Below are 27,492 nucleotides of genomic sequence, written 5' to 3'. Positions count from 1 at the left end.
TTTGCTTTCTTCCCATCCTAATCTCGTTTTATTTTCAACAGATGCTCGCGTATCGTCAACGAAACGTTTAACAACTTTATCAGCGTTCTCAGAGAAGGAAATACACAAACTACCATGAAACATGACGCGATACGTTTACTGGAATGACAAAATGAGATCTAACCGAGCTTTTGGAAGATCCCAGGTATTTCTTTGATTCGAATACTTGGTACGTGCAAGTTGAACTTCTAAAACAGCTACAACGCTCGCGTTGCGGATGAAATTCACGTGGTGAAAGTAGCTACAACAAGGTATTAACATCAAGCGAAGAGCACACGATGTTTCATACGCTTCCTAACCCGGCAAAGCGTGTTATTAAATTTAATTGTCAAAGAAAGGCTCGAATTGGCTCGCAAGAAATGTCGACCGGACCGGAAATCTCTTTGAGTGGCTTACGTTTGCTTAATTTAGCCACCCCCCCCCCCCCTTTCACCGCCCTCTTTCGCTTTGTTTCATTGTCCGTACGGATACCTTGTACGCTCCTCTTCTATCGCGAATCTCTCGCAATTAGCGTTAATTGTATAACAAAGGCAATCTTGTCTTGAAATTGTTTGCCACGGAGTTTCCCGATTTCTTGCGAATGCGCAGCTACGATCTGATTACGCCACTCCATGCGGGTTCAGACTGCTCCCAAGTTGGGGATTCTCGATACTTCGGAATAATACTCGTAACTGTTGCACGGGGAACAATCTGTATGATTAAGGGAAAGAAAGCTGAATTGCAATTGTGGTGGATGACTCTGCGTCCACTCGTAACATTGGTTTCTTTTTTCGGAGCTCAAATTTTTGGTGTATTTGGTCCCTGTATGACATTTCTTCCAACACTGTAATTGTGAGTTACGAGTGAATTATAAAAATAAATTTTAAATGGTCTCTAGCTCAAACGTAGGTAAAATGAAAAACGAATTGATGAAGTCATCATAATCTGAGGATGTTTGGACAAACCAGAGGAAAAGTGCTAAACGTGTTGGAATTGAAAGTTTTGATGATTTTTCCCGCATAGGCAGACAGAATTATCGAATTTTCGCGATAGTGTAAACTATTCGCCAGTTTCACGCGCAGTTCTACGAAATTCGAAACGCCGAAGGCAAACTAACCGGCCCGGAGCACTGCGAAAACGGAAATATGAGATACACGTACGAGTTTCAGAACAAACACAAACCCTGAGCCGACATTACGGCTCTGGCCGCTATGTGTTTGCGTTCTCTTCTTGCGAGCGTACACACCGCGCTCCATATATCATTTCGTCCGACTGAAATTCGCGAGGATGCTAAATCGGCCTCGTATAAAAGAAATATTTGCTTTGGGTCTCCGTGCCAGCGCTGGGAAAACGCTAGCCTTCCGGTTCGTCGGAAGATCCTGTTTGCATTGATTGCAATCGTTCACCGAAACTGGAAAATTTGAAATGGAAATACAAAAAAATGAAGTTCGAGAATAGAATTCAACGCCCGACAGGTAGAGGCGACCAGGAATCTATTACGTTCCACGGAAATTTCTTGCGTTTTATTCCATTCCAAAAATGAAGCTCTATTTATTCCTAAAAAATCTAGAGCTCGTCCGGGAAGCTCACAAAGTATAGAACTCTTCGTTACAAGCTTCCAACTGTTTCTACTTCAAACACATCCTTTTATTTTATTTCTTTATCGTTTTCCAATTTATTATTTATTGTTCGTTCGATTCCATCAGAAACACTTTTACTCCCGTGGCTTTATTTTGCTGAGTTCAATAATAGGTTTGATCTTTACAAATAAATGTTTCATTATAAATATGTATGTACATGAATAAACATTACACGCGTATATACCTGTAATAAAAAATTCATTCGGAAACATTAAATCTGTAATTTAATTTAGGCAAATTTCTTCAATAGATATTGACGGTACGAGTACTTACGAGACTGTCTGTATTTATTTTATATACATTTTTATGCAATTTAAGAGCGACCCATCATTTTCCCTCTATCAGATCGACTGTACGCAAGGAAAATTCATCCTAAATCCCATAACATTTTCCATTCATAGTAAAAAATTCATTTCGAGCTTATACATCGTGGCAATAAAAAATTCATAAAGAACACCTTTATCTTGTTGCTGTCAGAGCGACGCAACTCCTTAATACCTCGCGTCAGAGGAGACACGGTTAAATGAATTTCGCCAATTCCGCTGGAAATCCGTGGGAAACACCTTCCTCGTTTTCTTCCTCGCTCCTTTCTGCGTAACGCGCCTGGCGTTTATGATTGATGACGCTGGAACGACAGGGACATCCCTCGACGAAACTTCGTTATCGTGGCCGCTAGTTTCGCGACGAATAAGAGGTAGGACAAGACGGGGACTCGTAGGGGAAAGGGAATGTATTATTTAATTAAAGCTATCCGACACGCGATTGTACCAAGGATTTTACTGCTGTCTCTTCCGTCCTTTGACTCCCGTCCGCCTCGAGCCACCTTTTCCTTGCTCCTTTCACGAGCTTCGAACCGATTCTTTGCCAAGCTAATTGAAAAGGATCCCTTCACCCGACCCGATGAGTGATGTAGAACGAGAGAACGGTTTCGAGTCTCGCGGATAAAAGACGATGGGGGTCTGTTACGAAAAATATTGATTTTTTTCGCGATTTAATAGTCGATTGCAGAGACTTTTGGCTGGCAAGTGTAATAATTCTGATTCCAAGCACTCTTCGTGATCAGATAAAATTGATATGGAAGTGATCGAAGAGTAATCGAATTAATCAATGCTTTCTAGTCTTACATACGTAATACAATTTATCTAGTAATTATAGTTGGAGAACTGGAGGAGCATTTTAATTGAGCTTCGTTGTACCAGTGCACGTTCATGTTTGTTTAAAATGTTATTTTCCTTCCAAAAGAATTCAGAGTGCACTTCCCCCAAAAAGCTTAATTACAGTCGAGCACAGTCCTCGTGCAATTATGCTCCGATGCGCGCACCTCCGAGGAGCAGCACGCTATAATAAACCTAACCTGCGATTAGCAGGTGACCTCAAGCGGACAGGTGGACTCTCGCTTACGTTTTGCTCTTACGTATTAATTCGAGTTAAAGACTGGCCAGACAACCGAGCGGAAAGTAACACGGGAGAATGAGATTCGTTTCGACGCCCACGCCGCAGTATTATTTGCAGACGTACGTACATACCTGTTGCTGTAAAGCGCATGCATAATCTGCCTATGGGTATATATATATATATATATTTCACAGAAACAAATTACTTCGCTGCGCTGCATCTGACCCACCCCGCATCGCAAAGGTTGATCCGCTTTGCTTTCATAGCCGCGCCTTAAAACAGCTTACCGACGATCGTAAACATTTCAATGAATTAAATATAGAAATCGTGGGGTTGCTCTGGCTCGGAGTATATACGCCGCAACGTGTAGATGAGCTGGGGCTTTAAAAATCAAATTTAATACCGCACAGGGAACCGAGGGCACTATTATGTGGAATAATATCGGTTTCGGGTTTGGATTTCTTGAGGTATACGAGAATATAGGTGAACGAGGGAGAAATTAAACTCCGATGGGTAAAAATGAAGTTCAATTTTATTTTTCTGCTTCGTTCTGGATAAAAGGGTGTAAATCGGATGTTTCAGCTTCTTAGGCTTGAAGAATTATTTTAATTACAAATTCTTTATGGAAGGCTTGTTATCCTTAATTTAAAGACATGATTCCTCTTGTAAAATATATATAAATGAATATGTATTTTAATTTCTGTTTTATTTAAGATTGTATTTTCACACAGCTACGTGGCTGAAACGTTCATTTCGGCTTGATCCTCAATTTTCGAGAAATAAATTGTCGTCGAAGCACCGACCCGTAACCGTATACGCTTCACGATTCCGTTTCAAGAGAATCGATTTAACGCCCCACGCAAACGAAGAGTACGCGGATGACAGGAGATCGCATTCGAAACGAGTTCCTCCACGTTTTTTGGGAGGAATTTGTTCTCTGTTCCGAGGACCGATACTCACGTAGGAATTCGTTGTTTGTTCCTCTAGCTAGCAACTTTGTTTATTTGAAAGCAGTTCCTAGCGACATGTTCCAAACTGCACTATTTCGATCACATTTAAATAAATAAATTAGTTACCTATATTTAAGAACCTTAATTTATTAAGATCACGCACCAGATTACTTATGTGTAAAACTTTTAAAAACAGTATAAAACTCTGAAGACGATTTTCTACATAAAACTACATATATGAAACTAAGCTGACATTAATTTCTACAATCTATTCATGAAGCCCACGGTTGACTACAAAAGCCCACTTGGTCAGGAGCGTTAATTGACAGGGAAAAAATCGAAGAAATTCGAGATCCATTTAGCTACTGAAGCGCGAAACGAAATTACGAGAGAAAGTAGCCAGAAAATGTAGGTAATGCTAAGTAAATCGGATGTCGCGACTTCGTTTCGAGTTTCATGGCGAGTCGCCAACGAAATCGAATCAGCCGACTGGATCATACGTTCGCGAACGAGAGTACAACTCGTAATGGCCACTTACAACGACCCCTCGTGCTTCTGTCCGTGCACGTGGAACACGTGATCATTCTTGTCCGTTCGGTGACTCAATAAATTAACGAAGCTGAGGGATCGACCCATTACTTTCGTTTCGCTCGTCTCGAGCCAACCCTGACTTAGGGTGTATTTCAAAATGTTCAACCTTTCAATCCTTGTATCACAAAGTCTAAGTGGTGGAAAGCATCGATAAACACTCGTTCATCGATTGAAACAGTTGATTTTATCACTGTATTTTTTTAAGTATCGAGAAAATGAGAAATATCTGGCGCCTATAAAGTGGAGGTTGACAGTCGAAAGCAACGTCACGTCAGTGGTACAACGGCGGAGCATCCGCTAATTTCGTTAAAGTTTCGCGCACGTTTAATTAAACTCTTCCGCGAAGGGCCGTTCCGCGTCAGCGCTGGAGACTTACGCGCTCGCTAGCGAGAAACTCACGCTGGATCCAAAACAGCGCTTAGAATTAGACAGTTTAATGCCGCAATTACCGAGTAACGCGTTCCTGGAACAAGAAGTCTCGGTGCTCGCAGCGGGAATTGCTTTCTAAACGCGGCGCAAGTCGTAAGTCGTAAGAACGCTCCGAACGTTGTGCAGACTCGAATCAATCCTTGAGACGTTCGCTTCGCCCCTAAATCTGTACTGTGATCGTTAATTGTTGCACTCTGTGCAAACCTACCGAGCAATGGAGTTGCTGTTCGCCAAAAATCTCTCCTTGGGGATGATTAAGATCAACTTTATTCAGTTTCAGTCGATCTATGCTTGCTCTGTGGGTTTCTAGCTATGTTTAATGAAAATGACTTCGATTTGTCTTGGAATACCTTTCCTAGATCCTTCTGCTGCCTAAACAAGGTCTCTTCTGTTACGAACAATTCGATCTGGCGGTTCGGCGTTGCACATTTTTATTTTTCACAAAGTGTAATTGGTTCTAAATAAACAAAAAAAAAATTGAGATGGACAGAACCCGAAACGTTTGGTTTGAATTCTCGATCCGGTTTTTTTTTAAATTAAAGAGATTGCTGGAATTCGCTGAACATTTACCAGTCGCGAATGATGGATTAAATTTCCATGCAACTGTGTTTAAAATTAATCCGCTACAGCGATTGAAAATTTATATTTATTTCGGAAAATAAAAGACTTCCCATCCGTTTTCACTGAACACGATTCAGTGCTGATTGTATGTCAACGATGGAGTTAGTAACGCGGTAAACAAACGTAGGAGTGACTGCAATTTGTATGGAATTAGTCAGTAATTGTCCAGTAATTGTCGACCCATCTATGGTAATTAAATCTCTCTTTTAAATTACAAGAATAAAGTTATAATCGAGACTACCGGCTGTGATTGCGGCGTGTGAATTCATTATTCGCGATAAACATTTTCCCATTTATTTGTATAGTGATAAATCGCAGAATTAAATGATAAAGTGGAGTGCACAATGGACGTTTTCCCTTTTCGATAATATGAATTATTTTTTAATTAAAAAGTTAGAGATGGCCACGAGTGATAGATGGAAGATATTTAAGAAAAATAATGGCTACTTTTAATGATATTAAGTGCAACACCGTAAGCTTCTTTCTGAACAATTTTAACTACGAACAATACTTATTTATTTAAAATATTAAAATAACACATATCTCCTGTCCACCGAAGAACAGACGAATTAAATTCCTACAAAATGATCAAAGTTGTTACTCAAGCGCAACAGGAATATACAAAAAAAAAACATGTACGACTTCGTCGACAGAGTTGCAAAGAGGATTTGAACGTCAGGGATGGACTTATCGGTGCACCCAGTGTGTTCCCCTGTGTAATGCGAAGGTAAAGTATAAGCCGACGCTGGAATCACAAACAACGAAAAGCTACAGCGATTCGCATCGAACCATACGGCGCGTCGTGCAAATCCGTCGCAGAGACCAACGAATAGGTCGCTGTACATTTTCGAAAATAGCATACGCGAAAATTCTCGATAAGTAGCAGGCCGCCGCTTTGTCGAAACGGAACACAGCGGACAACAATAGCAGACTTGGCTTGGATTACCACTTTAGAACCATGTAATGGACAATGACCGCTTAAACCTCTCGGCATCCGATTATGCACAGGCCAGCTTACTGCATCGACGAGCCGCTGCTTTCGCAGCGGAAACAAAGCCCTTACTGAGCGTAGTATTAAAAGATATAATGATTATTAGCGGGAGCGTTTGCGTCGTCATTAAAGGGCCCTACGTTTGGTCGTGCTAATTCGAAAACAGAAGGCGGTCGCGTTTTTAAATTGATACCAGAAAGGGTAGGAGACTCAGGAAGAATTCCTAATTAGTGGACCGTGGATGGCAACAGCAAGTGGAAATATTAACGATGAAACACACGTTGCACTCCTTTAGGAATGAGATACACTTTGGAGTAAATTTCAATTCTTTATCCGTTTCGTGGCCTAGAAGCTTCCAATTATCCAACACCCTCATGGCTTCCAAGAAATATAAGCCCAAGGGTGTATATAACCCCCACCTGTGTGGATTCCTGATTCCCAGAATGTTTCATCAATCTCTTCGATCGAAAGAGCATGTCATTAATTTCCCCCATACGATAGTCAATGGTGTGCCGTCGCGATGCAAATTTCCAAGGGCGCTCTTACATCAAGCGTCAATTTTCCCGATACATTCTCGCGTCTCAGGCAACGATATTTCCCGCTGCATCGCATTGTACGAGCGCGCTGACCCGCGCTCGCACCGGCGTGAATTTAAATTTAAATGGAAAAACCCAGACGCGATGGCGACTTCCCTCTCGTTCCAGATTTTTTCCACGGCCGCGCGATATGGCTCCAATTTCACGAAAAAGTGGAAGTACGAACCCTTCCTAGGATTCTTCAGGTAGATTCAGGTAAATGAATCTGTGACCGAGTCTATATTTATTTTCGAAATTTTACCATCGCTTAAACTTATTTTAAATATTTGGAAACCCCGTCAACAGATCCTTCGACTCCCAAAGTTTTCTATTTTGGGATCCTGCTACTGTTTCATCGCGACTTCCTTCGAACACCGTCGTGTTCTCTAATCAGAGACGGTTTAATTGTTATTCGAAATTCGAGAAAGCTTCGACAATTTATCAACCGGGAATTAAGGTTCCCCGAGGGAGACGAGAAGCTTCGGAATCCTTTTCGACGTAATGAAAACTTCGACGTTGATAATTGCCGAAGGAGTTTCGATGTCTCGAGTCTCTATTTCGTTAGTAGCGGACGATGGTACACAAAAAAGGAGAAACAGGGACGTTTCCGTGCTGGGAGCTCCGACGACAAAGGATAGGAAATTCAATCAAGTACAAGACACACGAAAACTGAACGCACCATTGAAGACTAGACCTCTGTACGGATGGGAAACTTGAGGACCTCCGACGGAGAATGAAAGAAGACCTTTTGAGAATTCACGTTAACGCAAGAACCTTTGAAGAAATCACGTTGGTGAAAAGCTCTCGACGAATCAAAGCGGGGAGGATCGATACCCGAGCATCGTTCCTCGAACGTCCACAAATGAAACATTAAGCCGGCGACTGACTTGCAACAGAATAATGTAACGCGAGCATTCGCTTAGTCTGGGCGGACTATCGCGAGCGACGAACCGAGCCGCTCTTGCGATTCAGCCGAGTTCGAAGCGAGCATTCGTGATTCCAAAAACGACCTTGTAATGTAACGCTGGTATCGAACCGTAAAATTCGTGCCGAGCAGTTACATTACAGCGTTCTGTTGCAAGTCAGTCGCCGGCTTTAGACTGGATAGTAGGCGAAGTGACGTTACTGCTAGATGGGAGAACGTCGGCGCAGTGACAAATTCCACGACAGTTTCTTTCGTGGAAATTAATGGCACTTTAATGGATGGAATTAAATAACGGAAGATTAGACGGGCCGATGAATTCAGAACAGATGGTAAATGCTGAATCAATAGGGCTCCGTAAGACGTTGAGGCGTTCAATTAATTTTCAATTTATTCCCCTTCGCTTTGACGTCAACCGGGGCACCTTCCTTTTTTTTCGAGTTAATTCACTTCTACGCGAGCTGCATTTTCGCACTTTTATTAACCTTATTTGCCCCTAGCCCTTCGAGGCGTTCGATCGATGGGCTATTTATCTAGTCGAATATTCTTGGTAAATTCAGCGACATGTTATTCTAAACTATGAATTAAAAGGAATTATAAAATAGTAACGAATAACAGAAAAATGTGATATAATATAATAAAACTAGTACTTGATTTTCAAGCCATTTTTAAAATAAATAAAATATCTAAAGATAAAGCCCCGCTATTGGCTCTTGTGTTAAAAATAAAGCACTATTTTTATGACATACTTAAAATAAAACGGACCACTTACTATTATATTTACTGTTTGAAATAATATTCCACCTACCCCTGCGAGGCATCGTTGCCAACGAACAATGGAAAAACATGCACACACAGAAAACAAATTTCCCTTTGTCCCCGAGACGAACAGTCGCGACGAAATCCGTGGTTACGGTATTATTAATGGCTTGCAAGTCTCGCGAGCATCGTGACCCTAATTCCAGGCTGAAAGTAAGGCTCTTATATTACTCGGGGAGGGCCGATGACGAACGAAACCTTTCAACGGGCACGAGAACGTCTCCAGGGGTGATTTAAAATCGTTTTGCCAGTGCGATGGAACCCGTAAAGGCCTTATGGCCCGAACCAAGGCGGAAATCACCCCGCAGGGCACTCTAGCGTGTTCCATTGGCCGATAGAACCGTCGTGTTTATCGACCTGACACGGTCAAGGGCCAGAAAAATGGAGTATCCGCGCCACGAATACGCTGCGAGATGATAACAAATAAAACTGACCACACTTGTGCTATAACACCTTTGCTCCTAAACCATCCACGTCTTTTCCGTATCGCCAAGCAACGAATGATTAGACAAGAGTTTTTTTCCAATTTTATAAATAACGCGTATGTGCTCTTATTATCTCTGAAATAAAATTCTGTCCCATTTTTAGCCCATAGAAGCGTGCATTTCATTAAATCCAGAACTCTCCTCATCAGTGGAATTAACAATAATGCCAGGCAAAAAAAAGGAACAATGCTTTATAAATAATCCAGTGTTTCATAAAAGACTCGGAAGCTCTGGCAGTAACAAAGTCTAATTTTGGTTGAATTAATGTAAAAGTTAGCATAATTGATTTTACTGTGAACAAAATAATTAACATGTTCAGTATAATTAATAAGTGGAATTAAGATGAATAGGATGCTGCATACGCAGCCCTTTGTTCCAATTCATGACTAAAAAATTAAAAATGTATCTGCTCGAGCACAGCCGCTACATAATTTTAAAAATGGTACGAAAGGTGAAGAATAATTAAAACGTTCGTGGTGGAAAATGTACAGGTCAACGGTAGTTCCTTACATGTTTATCATTTATTACGCAAGTACTCTGTATGACAAGCACCTCATTTACTCGCTAGTTCAGTGTTTCATTCAATTGTTGACCCAGTCATTCGTCCAACTAATTGGACCTGCATTGAATCGACACGTCCAATCATTTGAGTAATCGCTTGCTCGTTCGGTAATTCCTTCGGCGACTTAATTAATTACCGAACCGCGGGTCTAGATTATTAAGCGCTCGTGTCGTTCCGACCCAGTTTTTCATTTTGTCTAATTTACATCGACCTCGAGGAAGACTGGTTTCGAGCGATGAGCCAATTCAAACGTTTGCATAGCACAAATGAGGAAGAAATATTTAAAAACTTTAAATAAATTTGAACGAATTATAGATCCTTAGACTTTCACTGTGGACTGTTTGTATTTACGTTGCTCGCAACTCACTCTCTTTCATTCCATTTTACGACTTCAGTTAACACAAATAAAATTTGAATAAATTTTACCTTCTTTACTTTTCCCTTTTCGTATTTATGCTATGCGATAAATCTCCTTTAAAAATTTCTTTCTAAGACAGTCAAGCTTTTCTTCGTTTACGTATAATTGTATCGATTTCGCCAGGAGCTGTATAAAACAGCCTCAGCGCGTTAACAGAGCGTGGAAAGCTTGCGCAGATCGTAGAAACATTCGGCGAACAGAGTGAAGCGTCGACAATATCGGTTGTCCTTTCCACTTCGCAGTTGCTAAAGTTGCCGCAGTTACGGGTACGACACGGAATACCGGGAAGCTCCTTTCCTTCGCTTCGTAGTATTAACCTAAGGTCTCCGTCTAAGAACTTGGCCACTTACAACGCAACTTTCATCCAGCAATTAAACACCAAGCCCGCCTATCGCGCTAAAACGACCGAGATGAGTACTCCTATCGCGACGCGCGCCGAAATTTCAGGCGAAAAATAATCTGGTGCTTATCAACTCAGCGCACTGGGTGACAAAGAAATTGAAAATGAAAGGAGAAGGTTGGTTTCCTCGGTTATGAATTTATTTGGGGAGTATGAGAAATATTCTGTCCTGGATTGTCAAAATTAATTGTTTATACTTTCAAAAAATTCACATGGTTAGGTAAAATATGAGTAAATAAGTACACAAAGCTTGAAATTGATAAGTCTATCAAGTCTTCCTAAAAAAAATCTGAAATATCGATCTGGTTAGAGTTTGAACTGGCGGTGGTCTCCTCGACCTATTTTGAAGGATGATCCTCCTTTCGAGGAAAGATCTCGGTGTTCGAGCTATCCACGAATCTCGGGCTTAATCAGGATCCTTTTAGAAATGCAGCAGGACTTCGTTAAAGTAATCCGTGGATCCCAATGTATCGCGCGTGCGATCTTGTTCCTTGGGAACGATCTCGTTTTTATCTTCCCTTTACCGAGATCTCTCATTTCGTCTAGTTCAGTAAACGAATATAAGTCCCGGAACATCTGTACATCAAACTATTTTATAGTCTGAATCGAGAAGAGAAAGAAATTCTGGGAACAAAGGAGCCTTCCAAACATTTGAATTTGCGAGGTCTCCAATTTTTACTTGACGTGTCTCTCTCTGTGGCTAAAGTAATCCAGTAGTCCAGATCATGTTTCAAAGCCATCACCATCAAACCTTTCCAAATATTGGAATGTCTACCATTTCTAAAGGTCTCGAATCTTCACTTAGTAAATAACTTGCCCCCGTTTCCCTGTGTCTTATCCTCGCAAGAATCAGCATCGTGCCGTTGCATTTGCCCAGCGTCGACCAAGATCCGACTCGACACATTTCCCCAACCGCAGGGGAAAGCAGCTTTGATACCGCAAGAATGATTACGTTTCCACGATATCGACAAAATATTAACTGGTCAGCAGAGTGGCAGATGCTCATCCGGCGGAAGCTTGGTATTGGTCGTGTCGCGGCCAATGCTTCGCTTAGCTCCTTCCTCTCCGCTCATCTCTACCCGTGGCTACTTGGGACCACCCCTTTGCAGCTGGGAACCAAACTCGATTGCCTGCAAACGCTCCACCTCTGCACACAATCCGCGTACACGCTACAATAATCGCCCTCGCGGCAATATTACGCTCTCCGTTTGCCCAAGCGGATTGCATCGAGTGCGTTTAACGTCGCTGAGCCGCGATCCGAGGAGCTGTTGCCTCTCGAACGAATAAATCATACGCGTCAAAGTTGCTCGCCTCAAGGACTTCCGTTTCCACTGGCGGAAGGCGAGCGCCAAGTTGGACAGCAGCGATACGCCACGGTCCGATGATCGATTCCTCTAGACGAACTCGCCTTCAACTCTTCCTCGGACTTTACGGAGTACCTCGGAGTTCAATCCCGCTGATGCGAGGCCACTCCCTGTTTTGCGGATTGGTTATTAGAAGGTGGAGAATTCCTCTTGAAGTGGACTAGTAGGTGGTACTGCAAGTAGATGTAGACTACGTTTAAAACAATCACATCTAAATCGATAATAACATCGACCCACTCTACTGCAATACTCTCAGTCCTGAAAACTTTTCAAAAAATATAATGGTACCCCAAATAAAAGTCTGAGTTTTTCCCTTCATTTTTCTTTTCCTCTTTCCAAAGTTTCACAATCAATTGTATAAGTAATCGAAGCCGACGCCCCATTCGACTAGAGTTGAATTTCTCCGAAGAAGAGAACTTAGGCGTACAGGGAGAAATGCATGTAACCGAATTCAAAATACGATCCGACAAGGCGAACCAAGCGTCGAGTATTCGTCACTGTCCCGGTCACCGCAGAGCTTTATCAAAGTTGTTTCGCCAACTGGTTTCTGTCACTGTCGAGCGCCACGGTTAACGGAGAATGCACGACTGTTCTTGATCCCGTTAATTCCATTTGAAAGCATATCGGCGCACGCTCGCGTCCCGAAACAATTCGAGGGAAACGTGATCGATGCGCTTTCTTCCACGGTCCATTATCTAGCCCGCTGCTCAGACAGGTGGTTGTTTATTTCGATGCGCCATCCTGATGTTCTACATCCACTTTCTTCGGGTCACCGTGTAGAGAAAGGCCCGCAGCAACAAATGACGATGTTTATCCGGCATAAAGGTCAGTGACCTACGAATTTCTGTCCAACTCCAACGCTCTATCACTTAATGTATCGATCATGGATTGATTAAAAATTGCATAAATTATTTCGAAGTATAAACTACAGTAATTTAAATATAAAAATCAAAAAATTTCCCTGAATGTAATCATAGCCAAGAACTTGCCTCTCGCAATTTTTTCGTGGTACGGAACACCTGTACAGCATCACTGCAAAAGCTTTCCCCTGAAGAAGATCTGCAAGCATAAAGTCCGAGTAAAAATTTCGAACAAGAACAGTTTCGCGTTTCTTGCGATCGGCTCGTACGGGTATCGCGTCAGAGTGCCCCAGGCCCCGTATTCCCGTTTGTTTATACCTGTAATCTCGCAAGAAAGGCCGAGGATCGTAAAGTGCACCCACAGAGAAAGTTTCGTTGCGCGAAACTTCCGCGAGGCCGCGCAAAAAAGCGGCAACTTTTCTCCATCGGGCCACCTAATAGCATGAAGTAATTTCTCCCCCCGCTACATATTTACTCGATCGCAATCAGAAAACCGTATCTGGCTGGAAACTTCCGTCTGCCCTCGCACGAGAAAGAATTTCTGTCGGGAAACTTCCGCGAAGGACGTTCAACCCTCTCGAAAAAGTTGGCGAGCTCGTGTTCGCGTTCGCGAGAGCATCCGCAACCGGAACGCCAACTGATTCTTACAAACCAGGAACTGTGACCTCCTGTCTGCCCCGTCTTGGCTCCGGCGAACTTCATTTACACCGCGAAACTATTTTCTAACGGCCATCGACTCCGTTGTTGGGATGAAAACCTAGACGCTGACGGTAATTTTCCTCGAGAAACGGAGAAATGGAATTCAAGCATCGAACAAGGTTCTTGGAAGGAAATTTAGGGGTGAAAGTAACCTTGCACGGGGGTCAAGCAGGGTCAGTTGTTATTAGGAGCCCTCAAATATCAAAATTACTGGTGGCTGTCGACGATCCACTTACGACTTACGGCTGTGTTTCAAGGAGTCTTTCTGAATAAAATAATCGATATATCCACACCCCAAAGATGATAGCTTCTATTCGACGTTACGGAAGCTCTCGAAACCTCTTACGAACCAGAGACCATGATTTCAGTCCGCTCTCTCTGGCTCCCGCGAACTCCATTTGCGCCGAGGAATTATTTTCTAACAGCCACGGGTTCCTTTGTCGGGATAGAAACCCAAACACTGACGTGAAAGTAATTTTCCTCGAGAAACGGAGAACTTAATTTGTTCGTTGGCCGCCTCCTCGCAATCCCGCCATTACTTTTAATAATAATGAGCGACCCCGCGTTGTTTACAACGACGAATAAATGTTACCTCGCGCGCTGCGTTTTGTAACGCTGCACTGGTGCTACGCAGGTTTAATCTGTTGAGTGTCTCGCTGAAACAAACCGCCCGGAGGGGGATAACGATCTTGTAACATATTCTTCAGGATGGTTAATCAAATGTACATAACAGAGGAAAGAATAATTCTCCGTTAACCTCGAAAAATAAGGAATACTTTTGTTGAAACTTCCGTTAAAAAATTATACCACGTCATTGGTAATGTAAAATCGCAGATCCATCACAGGAAGAAAGAGACATCGGTGACGCGCGACAGTAAAATATAGTCAAAGAAAAATTAGAGACGAACTTTTTGGAATAGTCCGGTGGCTCAGGATCACGGTGAGCTTGACGATTCCGCGGATTAATGTCTGCAATAAAGGACACGGGGCTGCAGGAAATCGGCGTCGTTAACGAAGAAATTCGCCACGACCAGCGATTCGTTAATCACCCGTTGAAACAAGCGATTTAGAGACAACACTGGACAAAGGATACGACGAACGTGGGATGTGTCCGTGGATCCAGCGGCGCTAATACCCTGCTATCCACGTAATTCAACTTCTCTCATAATTACAATTAAAACGGAACTAAAGGGAATTAAGTATGGAGATCGCTCGCGAGATAAAACGTTCTCGACGCTATACGAGCGTAGTTAGCACTAGAATTTGAAGGAATAGAAAAGTTTTTACGATCTTGGTAATAAATTTATGAAACAAAATTGGTCGACAGTTTCTTTCAAAAGGGAATCCTTCGAAGGATTTTCAATGGTCACACGACCAGTGTTCCACAAAATCCGACAAAAGACATTCGAGCGTGATTAACAACCGTGTCATCGAAACGTTTAATTCAACGAGCCAGCTGTGAGCCAATCATGGTACCTTAAGCACTCGTTTCGCCGAGAGAGCCGATCTCGTCCTCGAGGAGGACCGAAATCCGCTCGAGGCAACGGGACACGGCCAAGGCTCTGACTTGAGAAACTTGAAACGTCGCACGTGCCGTTCCCAAGCTGATATTACACGGGTCTCGCAGTTTCATACTGCGAGGGCTGGGACCGTGGTAATTTCGGGGGAAAGGGCTCCAAGTCCAAAGAAATTGAATTACGCGCACCTGACGTGTCCATCGTGATCGAGCGACGAAATCTGCTCCTGGAGCAGGTGTGCGAGTAAAATATTCCTAATCTAAGTTAGATTCGATCAGTATTACTTGTCGCATTAGAATTATGTATTGCATTTGTACCTGAAGGGGTATAATTGTTTTATATTTTTATATATTGTAAGGTGCATCGAGTCGTGCTTCTATACATACATATGTAGTTTCTGTTATAGATTCCAATGTATATGAAGCACGAGAAATTGAAATTTTCGCAAAACTAATTAACGCTTTTAATGGTTCCTGATTTCAGAAGATGGGCTCGGTTCACGGCGAAGAATTGCCTTTCGTTTTTGGAGCGCCGTTGGTGGATGGATTGGGCCACTTCCCGAGGAACTACACGAAGTCTGAAATAACACTCTCGGAGAGTATTATGCAGTTATTCGCCAACTTCGTCAAAACTGGGTGAGTAGATTTTGATCGTTGAGGTTATTCTCGCTTCGAATGGCCCCCGTTTTCTCTCCCAATCTTCAGCTGGAATGTATTACTTCACATTTACACGGACTCCAACGTCAGACTATTTATCGCTCTGATTATTGAAACTCACGCTTCGAATGTAAAGAGGATTAAGTAAAGAGGAAAGTTACTTTGTTATAAAAATGAACACACGAAACCTATCGACGGGTGAATGCTTCCAACAGGTTAGAAATTTGAACCCGGTGGAGCACGCTGCGCGCAAATTTGAATTTCGAGAGGAATTGTGCCAGTGTCTCTCTTCTTATCAAGAATAAACCGTTATCGTTTCGACGGTGACGAATCCATTCTTTCGACGGTTCGCGACGAGCCGTGAATTTCAATTTTCGTCCGGAAAACCAATCTTTCTCCCTCTGAATCAACAACGACGCGTCGCGAAAGCCTGGGCGCGCCGCTTGCGTGGAATCAATTTGCGAGCTCCGCGAATGTGAAAAGTGGCGAACCATAAAAAAAAAAAAGAGAGTCACCACCCGAAAGGTCTAATTTTCCATATTCATGAACGGAACACACGGAGTAAAAGAAGCGTCGAGGGGTGGAAGAGTGGACAGAGACACGGAACGGGGGAGGGGGGATGGTGGTGGATTAGAGCGAAAATATTTTTCGTCCCCCTCCCCCTCCCCCCTCCCCCCGGCAGGCGTTTTACGGTCGCGCTAAATTTCTGATCGAGCCGCGAGTAGAGATATTCAAATTCAGGGATTTACGAGTGCGGAAGAGAGCGTCGTTGATACGGGGGTGGAATTCAATTCACAAGTCGGTTGTGTTCTCGCTATCCATGGCGAAATTAAATACGAGAGGAGGGATTTCGAGGTGTCGAGGTATTAAGGTGTTCTTTTAAGGAGTAATTTTATTCTATAATAGAAGTAGCAAAGGATATCCGATCGACGTGGAAAAACAAAGAGAAGAGGTTTAACACCTGAATGTCCCATGTTCAAATCTCCATAGACTACATTTCTCCGAGGTAATCGATTAACAAAGCCAAACACGTCAGGTTCGATCAAAATATTCTAATAAAATGGACGAGCACATACAATTAAATGAAACACTGAATCGCTCAGCAATCTTAAACCGATACAATTCTTCTTGATAAATCCTCTTTCCAATGAATACTCGATGAATTAAGCACGAGTGACGTCGATAAAAGCCAAACGGCGAAGAATATTAACAAAACTGCTCCGTTATAAACCATTGTCGGGCGGGCTAGTCGAACGAGGAAAATGTCCTCGAATTTTCGTAATCCAAATCAGTTCAGCTGGCGCATAGGGGCTCGATAAAACGATGCAAATGTATATCCGAGATAAACATTGCATAAAACTGAACGAATAATATTGGATGATTTGGTCGAGGGAAACTCAACTAAACGTATTAGATTACCGTTGTGCAAAACTGCACGCGAATATCGAGAACCGCGTTGCAAAACGAAACACAAGTTAGCGTTAGGGGGTTCGCGGAAACGATTACTCCTGAAAATTTTATCATCGACTGCCCGCAGTTCTCGGTGTTTCCGGGCTCGTGTTTTCGCTGCTGAATTATATTTTATTAATTATCGAGCCGCGCATCTCTTCCGGGGCGGGAATATATTCGGGACTATCGAAACCGCGGCGTGAAATTGAAGAAAAAATGCGCCCCGGACGCGGGCGTGTATCAAAAATATACGAAGCAGTCGGATGAAATATTCGTCGACGTAAACGCGGAGTTATTTGCCTGTCAAAACACGCATTTGCTCCGCACAAATTATTTTACTCGAACCGCTCGCGAATAGAATTCCAACTCTCGATTCCATAGAACAGTTTTGGTAACCACTTCTCGTTTACCGTTTTCACTTCAACGCTGATTCCAATACATGTACAGTGTAACGTTGCCTGAGTAGAATAAACAAACTCGTTACGACGCAATAACTCTTCGCGATTTCAAATATACGAGTGGAAACTTTATATTTTTGTATTGTAACAAAATGGAAAACTTAATATTTTCCTACGTTAGTTTGGGGGCCTCTAGAAGGGTAAGTTTATCTATAAACTTTCTTAGGGTAAATGTATCCAAGCTAAGAACCACTGGCCCGGAGGAAATTGCTAGGAACTAGATATCGCTTCTAAGTATGAGGGTGGCGACTAATCGCGTAGCTGGCTCACGCTCGTCCTCACGTTTCCTGCGGCAAGAAGACGTACAATAACAAGTAATTTCGGCTCGCCAGTTTAGATACAGCCACGTACACGAAGATATTACGTGATGCTGGCTGCACGGTCGTCGTCTATGTTTTCCCTACGTGACACCGCGTACACGGGAGTCTGGGAAACCGTTCGCGGCGAATAATTCATTCTCTTAGTTTGCCGCACGCGTGCGAAAAGTCCAACAATATCCGATAACTCCGATACCTTGTTTCAGTTGCGAAACAAATTTACGATGAAAAGTTTAATCGTCGCTTGGACAACGCATACAATAGCGTGATCCTTGTTACTTAACCTGGCAATTGTTTACACCCCTCCCAGAAGGGGTGAGTGAGATAAAAATTAGAATTTGAATCGACATATCTAAAATACGACGTAAGAAAAATATAATTTATGTAACGAGACTCGTAGGAATTTAATATATTATTATTTGAAGCCGCTTCTCACTGATTAAAGAATTAGCTGGTGGCGATAGGCCCACTTCCTATCAATCATATGTCGCAGACAATCATTAAATAATTTGTCAAAGCATACACGCATGAAAACCACACAAATATATCAAATATACACCAGAGAGTAATAAATCTGTCCCGACAACCGTGCCTAACCATCTCCATCACCCTTAGCCTTCCACATTTCCTTTGTCGAGGCTACTCCACCGCCATGACTCTCAGTTTCCGGTCTCTTTTCTTTCACTTCTTCGTTCCCATTCGTCCTTCCCTCTCGCCCTTCTATCCGTCCATGAATATGCAAAACCGAGCTTGAAACGAGCCGATGATATTTCAGCGCGGTTCCCGCCCCGAACGACGTAAATTTCGCTTCGTCGATACACACACGCGCGAACGCGTTCCCGTTGCACCGCGGTGCACGTCCACGATGCAAGTGTATGCAAGCGTACGTGTCTGTGGGACGCTGCAACGTCGAAAATTGATATGTGGTAATGCGATTCTCGTTTTCGGTGTAACGATCTATGAGGGGGGCCTTTAACGATCGACAAAGTGCACGGGGATGAAATAGGGGCTGCCGCGAGACGCGTTCTTCTTAAATCGTGTACAGGGACGGTTGGATCTTCGAATTCTGTGAGTTTTCAGGAGTCGTCTCTCATAACCCAACCGAGTCTCGCATGCCTGATCGAGTTTCCTCTGGCGAGGATTCATTTCAGAACGTTTGATATATTTTGACTCGATTTTAATCTCGTCAATCTTGTGCAGAAAAAGATTGCATCCCTCATTTTTCGAGATACGATTGTAGAGAGCTTGGAACAACCGTCGAATAAAAATCAAAGAAATCCAAACAAACCCCCCCAGCTCGAACGCGACCCTTGGAATCCCGATAAAGAGATCGAGCGAGTTTGAAAGTCAATTCTTCCTCGGTGCAGGCAGATTATACAGTCTGTAAAATAGATTCGCAAAGATTTCCTTTACGTCGAGCAACGATCGTCGCGAAAGTCCATTGTCTGCCGCGAGTGCACTCCTCGAGATGGCCATTTTACATTAAGCCCGGCATCGGGAATACAAATGGGCGAGGGTGATCAAAATTTCAATTCCTTCCTCCTCGTCTTCCTGCCGCTGGTGTTCATGTATTATTACCGAATCCGCCGAGGGGATTCTGGTAAACCGAAGGCAAAGACGATAGAGCAGGAGTTTTTCGTTTCCAACGCGGACCAGCCTCGAGACAGTCCCTCGAGGGGCAGGAGGGCTGACTAGGATTATAGGAAAATTGGACGACTTCCTCGTAAAGGACCAGCTTCGAATATGGTCCTTTCGCCGCGACACGGTCGTGCCAACGAACGGTGCTGATCCTTCTCGACTTTCTTCGACCGTCTGCGCCAGGGAAAACGTGACGCTGAACGTTGCAAATGGAATATCGATGAAGTCCGCAGCGATATTTTACGCGCCAAAAATCCCTGCGAGGGCCACCTTCAGTTCTGACCTGAGAATTTCATTATTAGAGTCCCTCGAGGACCCCAGATGGGCTAATTAAGGCTCCAGGGAAACCCTCGAGCTTCTTCTTGGGTAGTATCCACGAAGACTTTTTTAATTCAGGGTAATTTTAGAGAGAGATGTTTTAAATATTGAATGTAGGTATATTTGCGATGGTAAAATGGAAATCTATGTACAATCGCTACGTGATAAAGCGCAGTATCCAGGGGCAAATCCCAGCCGTTGATGCTGGAATGTATACGAAATATATGAAAGATAACTGGATTGCCGGAAATCGAAATTTCGTTATCTCTTTGTTCGCAAACCACTGTCCCGGATGGCTCCCATTTGGTCCCGTCCGTTTAAATGCTAATTTTATTTAGATATTACACAAATAGCGGGCCCCGATACGCTCGCGTCGACTCCCATTTAATCCGTGATTCACGAGTCGAAATAAGGACGACGGTACGCAGGGATCCCGTGTCACTTTCATCAATCTTTCACGATATCGATTCCATGGAAATCGCTAGTGTGTATCACCAGCTCTTTTCCTTCTTTTGGTCAGCTTTAAGGTAATTTTAATAGGATGTAATAAAGTACGGCCATAAATGCATAAATTTAAATTCATGTTTCTGATCCATTATACCTGCAAATTAATTGAAATCCCACACCCTTGTCCATCGAAGACAACTCATCCAATATTTACACGATGTTCAACGACAATGTTCGAAAGAAGACCAACTTGCGTTTAACGTTCCGCATAATTCCATTCGCTCATCATTCCTATCAAGTTCCGCTCGCAAGTCAGCAATTTCAATTTCGCTGTCCAGGCCCCCGGAGCAACCGGAATATTATTCGAGGTCGCGTTTCGCGCACGATAGAAACTCGCCGCGAGGAAAAATTCAATATTGTTTCGACCTCCGGTTTTTCGCTCGTCTCGTCTACGCCTCGAAATTGCGAGGGCGAATTCGATTGCGATACGCGTATCGGGAAAGAGCTGCTTTTAAAATAAACAGAAGGGACAAGGGCCATCGGCAATGGAGTTGCTCGCGGAAATTATTTGCCTACGACTGCGACTACCCCAACCCGTCGATTCCGTTCGCGTTTCCATCAACGCGGATAACACGCGTCGCGCTCGTCGGTGGAAACTCGCGTGTTTCGGATTCCTGTTGGTGAATCGCTTCATTTGGATCTGGAACAACGACGAAGTCCAGACTGGGTTAGGTTTGGGTTGGACGGACCTGTAATTATTTACCACGGTGTAATTGGAGGTTTTTTAATCATTAATCTTTAATCTCTCTCTAAATATTTTATTGTATTTTACCTTAGTACTATATAAAATAAGGTCAAGAGTTTAAAATAAAATGTTATCCATTCACCCCCGAATCCAACGCGACGGGGTTATTTTTGTCTCTAAAAATGGCCAGATTTTGCCCGTGTCGATTACTGGTCGGTGTACACGTGGGTGGATCGTGCTCCATTAAAGGTAGTTTTGTCATCGCATGTATACCAGTGGGAGAAACTCCTCCCCAATAATGGAAATGGAGAGGGCATTGAGGTAGAGATTGCGCCGTGCGGTAGATTGCTCTGACGTCGTACAAAGCTCGGCGGGCAGACGACACTGCCAGGGGATGCTCTTCTCCCGGTGATCCGGAGACTTTTTTTTTCTCCCCTCAAAAGAGACAGAGGAGCCCGGGTTCCGGGGTAAGGCTATTGTCAAGGTTATGCCTCGAAACTCGCTCGAGCGAATTTCTCGCTCTCAGACGTCGGAGGCTCTTCTCCTCTTTTTTCTTCCCCTTTTTACCTCTTCTCTTTTACGATGACACAAAGCTCCCCCTTTGGAAACCCTCGGACCAACTTTCGTCGCATTGTGCGCGTTCGATACAGGCACGGTTCGTGCGGGGGATTACGATCGAACTCGCTTCTTTGAAAATGTGAACGATAGTGATCTTCTTGCGGATACAACGCTGAGAGACGGGCTATTATTCCGGTAACGTATGAAAAGGCAATCGCCGATGATTCTTTAGACAGCTTTGTTGCTACTTTACGCATTGTGTTATTGTACGCGGCCCCCATGACGCTTGTAGGCTAATTCTGGTGCAACGAGACGGAGAGTTTTAACTTGAGGGTGATTTTTATCGATACATATATTAATTCTGAGGATGAGATGTTACTGAAAGTAAATCCGTCTTGGATTCATAAATTTGACGAAGTTGCAGAAATGAGTGCTAGTTTGAATTGGACAAAAATAAGTTGCGCTGAACTCAAGCGAGCACCTGCCAAACGTTGGTCGTCCTTTTAATTTGATATCGGTTAACAGGGACCTCATTCGTAAAAGCGGAAGCTGGCAGTAATTCCCTTCGTGACTGCCTCGAGGGATGACCGCTACTGAACTTTTACTCGACCGTGCGATGGACGATAAAGTCACTTACGGTCACACGTGACCGATTCTTAGACCGAGAGTTTACAGCTCGCTTTTATTTTTTCCCTGACACCTCCCACCATCTTTCCTATCGCCTTCGTACATTTCCAACGACGACACGAGGCTAGAGAATACCCAAAGGGGGTGGAAACGGGTTTAAATCGTTTTCAGGGCAGCTAGTAACAGACTCTACGTGTTGGTGTCGGACAACGGGACGACTTTCTCGAAGCAGAAAGTCGTACGTGGACAACTCCTCTATTTGCCACGGGCATCATAGACAGGGGACGGGGGAGTACACGAGGGCCCGGGACAAGGAGGAATCACGGATTGAAATTTACTCGAAAAGTTCGCCATCGAGGCGGTCTTTCGCTCCCCGGGGCGCCAGGGAACACCGGAAGGGAAGTAAATATGTCAGGTTCGATCGTTCGAATGGCTGGTCGAGAGGGTTGTCGAGTTTTTTACGGGAAATACGAGATCCAGCAGACGCGACGAGTGACTTTCTCTCTCTCTTACTTCGCTTTCTTGCGAGATCCGCTGTTGGAAACGGGGCTCGAGAAGCGAACCCGCGACGCGGAAGTCACTGCGACCTTTTACTTGCTTTCTTTGCCGCCGTTGCGCGGTCTGTTTCATACCTTGGGAAGTGTGTCGCCGAGATATTTCTCTTCCCACAAATGGTCGACGTTTAATCCTTGGCACGCGGAGATCGCTGAAGCGACTTGGTTAATCGAACAATGAGAAATACTATTTCCTGCGCGACAGAGACTAAAAATAGAACGATTTCGATGGCGCTTCTTTAAATAAACGAGTTAGAGGGTGATTCGTATTTGTGGTTCATATTATTGTATAGGTTTGAACCTTGATTTGTTGATATTTTATTCGGTTTATGTTATAAACTTGGAAGCCATGCAATCTTGTGTTAATGAATAACTCATATACTATTCTCCTCAGATTTTATATCATTTGGTATTAAAAATCAACACTCTTGCCAAATGACAAACTTGCGATGACAATTAACTGTATAACACTGTATAGTACATACCTGTATATACTGTATACTTCATTGGATTGAAGTGACAGTGCTCAGTGCAATAGTGAGCAATAACCAGCTTTTATAATATTTACCGTGTATTCAGAAGCAAATAGAGCTTGCTGACAGCTTGACGGTCAAATTTGCGATCGAAAAAATCCATTTTGGAAGGTGGAATGGAGTAGTGGGCATGTCACTTCCCCGAGGCACCGACCGTTCGTCGACTATTTTTTCCTCGTTAATCAAACGAACGATCAAAAAAATACCTGGGGACGAGCGAACCAGCTCGTTTCTGTCGCGAATTAGCAATCACCGCAGGCTGATTGCGAGGCGAGTAAAATCTGATTCGCGTTAAAATTCGGCAAACCCGTCGTTTCGGTCGCCATCGGGTGATTTTAATCGCTCTCGGTTCAACTGATAAAAATCGAGAACAGAATTCACCCATTTCGGGCTGACAAATCCAACAAGCAAAGCTCGGAAAGATCTCAACATGTAAGAAATTATATGAGGGTACTTGTTCGGAGCTTGATTCATTTTAGACTGGATGAAAAATCAGGTTGCGTCAGAGACCAATCCTCCTGGATACGGTAAATTGGATATTTGCTACATGTTCCGAAGCTATGGATATCACGTTGCTATGAAACTCCTCAGATGAAATGGTTACAAACGACCGCAATGGGGGAACGCGTGTAGGAAAGCGCAGGAATTCATCATCGTTTCTTCCAATATTTCGCAAAACGAGGACCCGGCTGCTGGCGTCAATTACGCGCCTCCTCGTCGTCTGCGAGAAAAACGCTTAAACCGCAAAGTCCATAGGGGGCGAGTGTACCGTGACGCGTTGAATCCAGGTGGGCAGAAGGGATAATCCCGCGGAGTTAGCGTCAGTCAAGCCTGAATTACGACGTGTGATGGCGCGGGTGTCGGCCTATTTGCCGTAAATTATGATAAACTACGTTACCGTTTGCCCGATAATAAATACGAAATCGATATCGGTCCAGGTATTTCAAACAGGCGAGCGCGTCCTGGCGCCATTGTGTAATAACCCATTATCCGAAAATATCCAAGTGCGGGTGTTGTAATTGATCGCGCCGCGCAATGAAATTAACCTTGTATCCTAACGCGTTAATGCGACTGGCAAGTTTTAAGTGCCCCTTCCGCGTTATTTATCGGCCAGGCGATTTAATGGACACCCGACATTGATTCTAATACGCGGGTCGCGCGACCCACTGGATTTATGGTGTTTAAACGCTCGCTGGGATTTCGACCGGCGATTAACGAGGATTATTTCGCCCGGATACGGCGGAGGATATTAAACGAGCCAGAAAGAAGCGTCGCGGGCGAATCGAAACGCCTAAAACACGCTACTAGCTCGTTCCGTTCGAGACACCCCTTCTCGGGAGAGATTTACCAGCGTAGTTACAGAGCTGAACCGTAAGTAAGTAAGTACAGTAAGAACCGGCTTATCGGCGAATCCTTCGAGAATAGACGGGAATGAACATTACGAGAATTTGTACAAGCTTGGTTTCTTACTACGTTGTGAACGCCGAGTCGACATCTTCCAAGGGGAACTCGCACGACTAATAAAACCACTCAAAAGTTAAGAATATTGAAAAGTAGTCAATTTTGGGATAGCTCAGACGCACAATCATCAATAGAAAAATGATTAAAAAGAGACGATGAAGTAAGTAATACACACAACGAAGAATCGACAATCGTCAATTTCAAGTAATCGTAACTTTGAAACAGATCCATGAAATATAAATATTTAAACGCTGTTTTATAGTTAAAAGTTCTTATTTATTTTTCGTGTAGAAGAGGCTCACATAACTATTAATTAACCCTTATGAAAATTAATCAAAAAATATAACAATGCCTTATAAATAATTTAGGTGCCCCCGCTACCCCAAAATTGGCACATCAACATTCCCCTTTCCTTTTCATTGATTTGCGCATTGCTAACGAGCCCCGAGCGTTCCCATGTTTAACCTCGCTTGTCCAGTGGCTAATGTTTCTCTTTCCACGGCAATGTCCGAGGTTTACAGTGGGAAATCAGTCCAGGAAGTTGGAAAAGCAATGTTCGATACAGCAAGACCGCAAACATGCGTTCACCTCCGCGCTAACCGAACAGAAGTTGCTCGACTCGCCCCCGGCTGAAAGAGCGTCTCATTTATTATCGATGACCGATCGCAATGTCTGATAAATTTCGCAGATTGTGCTCGGAATTGCGACAAACGACGACGGAGCTACTTTGTATGCATCGCCGTCACTCTGAGAACACGTTATAGTGTTTTACGAGCCTTCGTAGCAATTCATGAAACGTATATATCGCGATGCTTTTTGTTTACAATCCCGCCGTGGCATTTTTATTCCCGCCTCCTTCTTTATTCCGCGAATTCCTCGGAGGCCCGTGGAGCGTATTTCGTTTCTTCCGATGGTAAATATTTCAGACGCAGTCCTCGACGATGCAACGAAAAGGGAGATGAATGATTCAAGGCGACTAATCAACTGAGACGTTCAAACTAGGCTTGAAACTGACTCGATGACACCAAAGAAAAAGAACTTTGGAGGGAGGGTTCTACTTTGCCCTAATCGATTGCTGGTGGTTCAATTTGTTTTTTGAGGTATCAGATGAGCATCAATTCTTGAGAGAAATGAATATCTACAAGCCCAGTAACAGCTACATTATTAAACTCATTATTCAAAAAAATTTTGATTCTATTATATTCTATTCCAAAAAATTTCTGTCTCCTCTAAGTATGCCTACTAATTTCATCCTGTTCCACGTCAAATTCTGATCAACTGCCATCGATTCATCCTGAATCCCATCCTCTGCAGCAGACTATCCTCAAAAGTTGGCGCATTCCCATCACGCTCGCGAGACTCGACAAGAAAAATCATCTCTCCCGCCATAAACAGCGAGAGACTTAATCTGCAAGGATCCTAAACCCCGAAAAACAGGAGCGCAGGGCATTAAGGATAGTTTGGAGGGGTCGTTGCCACGTATGTCTGTATTATGCGGTGTTTGCTGGTGGATTACGAGAGTAAAGTACGGCGGTCCCGCGACACTGTTTGCGATTGCCACGTTCGCGGTTATTGGACCGACGTAACGTTTAGTCCGGACGATTATGCTAAATTATTGTTTACCGGGGCCGTATCCTATATGTCTATTTACCCAGACCGAGCCGCGCCGTTGGCCGATCGTTAACAGCGACGCTTGTGTGCGGCGCGATTCCAAACGATGATGAAAAGTGTTCCCCAAATTCCGTGCTCTTGGCTCGGAGGAGTTTACTATTTCTTCGTCGATTAGGTTACAAACATTTTATTATGGATATTCATATCATAACGCATTACCTTCGCAGCTGTAAATTCACTGTTTTATTCTCTTAAGAAAATAGAACTGTGTTATTGAAAACATAGAGGTAGAGGATGCTATGGAATTTTATTTTGTTTCTGCAAACGAAAGTAACATATCCGCGATAGAGTACTTTAGAATGTGAATTCCTTTGGTTAGTACTCCGCCCTCAAAGTGCAAAATTCCATTACCACTCCCTCCTCTCTCAAATTGTAAATATGACTTCTGATCAATTTTTTTCTTTACACCCACAAAAAAAATGTTTGTCGATCACCTGACTCAGAGGATTTCACACGTACCAACCACGACCTCACGCCATCAATTGCTACCGAGATCCAAAGAAACCTTCTGCAAGACTTTCAAGACCCCGCTCCAAAACCTAGACTCCCTTCCTCTAAAGACTCGAAAAGACGATACAATCAAGGAAACCCCTATCCCTAAAACGTCGAGGAAATCACGTCCACGTCCACGTCGCTGGCCCCGGCATTTCGCCAATCCCAGACATACCGTTTGCAACATGGATTCTACGGCGCTGCTCCTTGCTCCGTTTTATCACAGCCGACCTCCACAAAGCGAGTAGCGCTCGAACGTCATCAGCCAACGGAACAGCACAAAGCGATCGCGATGAATCTATAACGCAAACA

At 43.6% G+C, this 27,492-nt stretch overlaps 1 protein-coding gene across 6 annotated transcripts in view; it reads left to right on the top strand.

The window, feature by feature from the left end:
- LOC128873276 (neuroligin-4, X-linked) overlaps positions 1-27,492 on the top strand; it is a 328,845-nt gene that overhangs the window by 236,503 nt on the left and 64,850 nt on the right. For all 6 annotated transcript variants that reach the window (XR_008456382.1, XR_008456383.1, XM_054116733.1 and 3 more), the window contains one exon: positions 15,740-15,891. Coding sequence is in view for 4 of the 6 variants with exons in the window: in XM_054116733.1 (XP_053972708.1) it covers positions 15,740-15,891 (152 nt within the window). In the remaining 2 variants the exon portion in view is untranslated. The remainder of the gene's footprint in view (positions 1-15,739; positions 15,892-27,492) is intronic.

Source organism: Hylaeus volcanicus, chromosome 3, assembly GCF_026283585.1.
Source record: "Hylaeus volcanicus isolate JK05 chromosome 3, UHH_iyHylVolc1.0_haploid, whole genome shotgun sequence".
In the NCBI taxonomy this organism is placed as follows: Eukaryota; Metazoa; Arthropoda; class Insecta; order Hymenoptera; family Colletidae; genus Hylaeus; species Hylaeus volcanicus.
The sequence above is the reverse complement of the archived record's forward strand: the minus strand, read 5'-3'. Positions and strand labels throughout refer to the sequence as shown.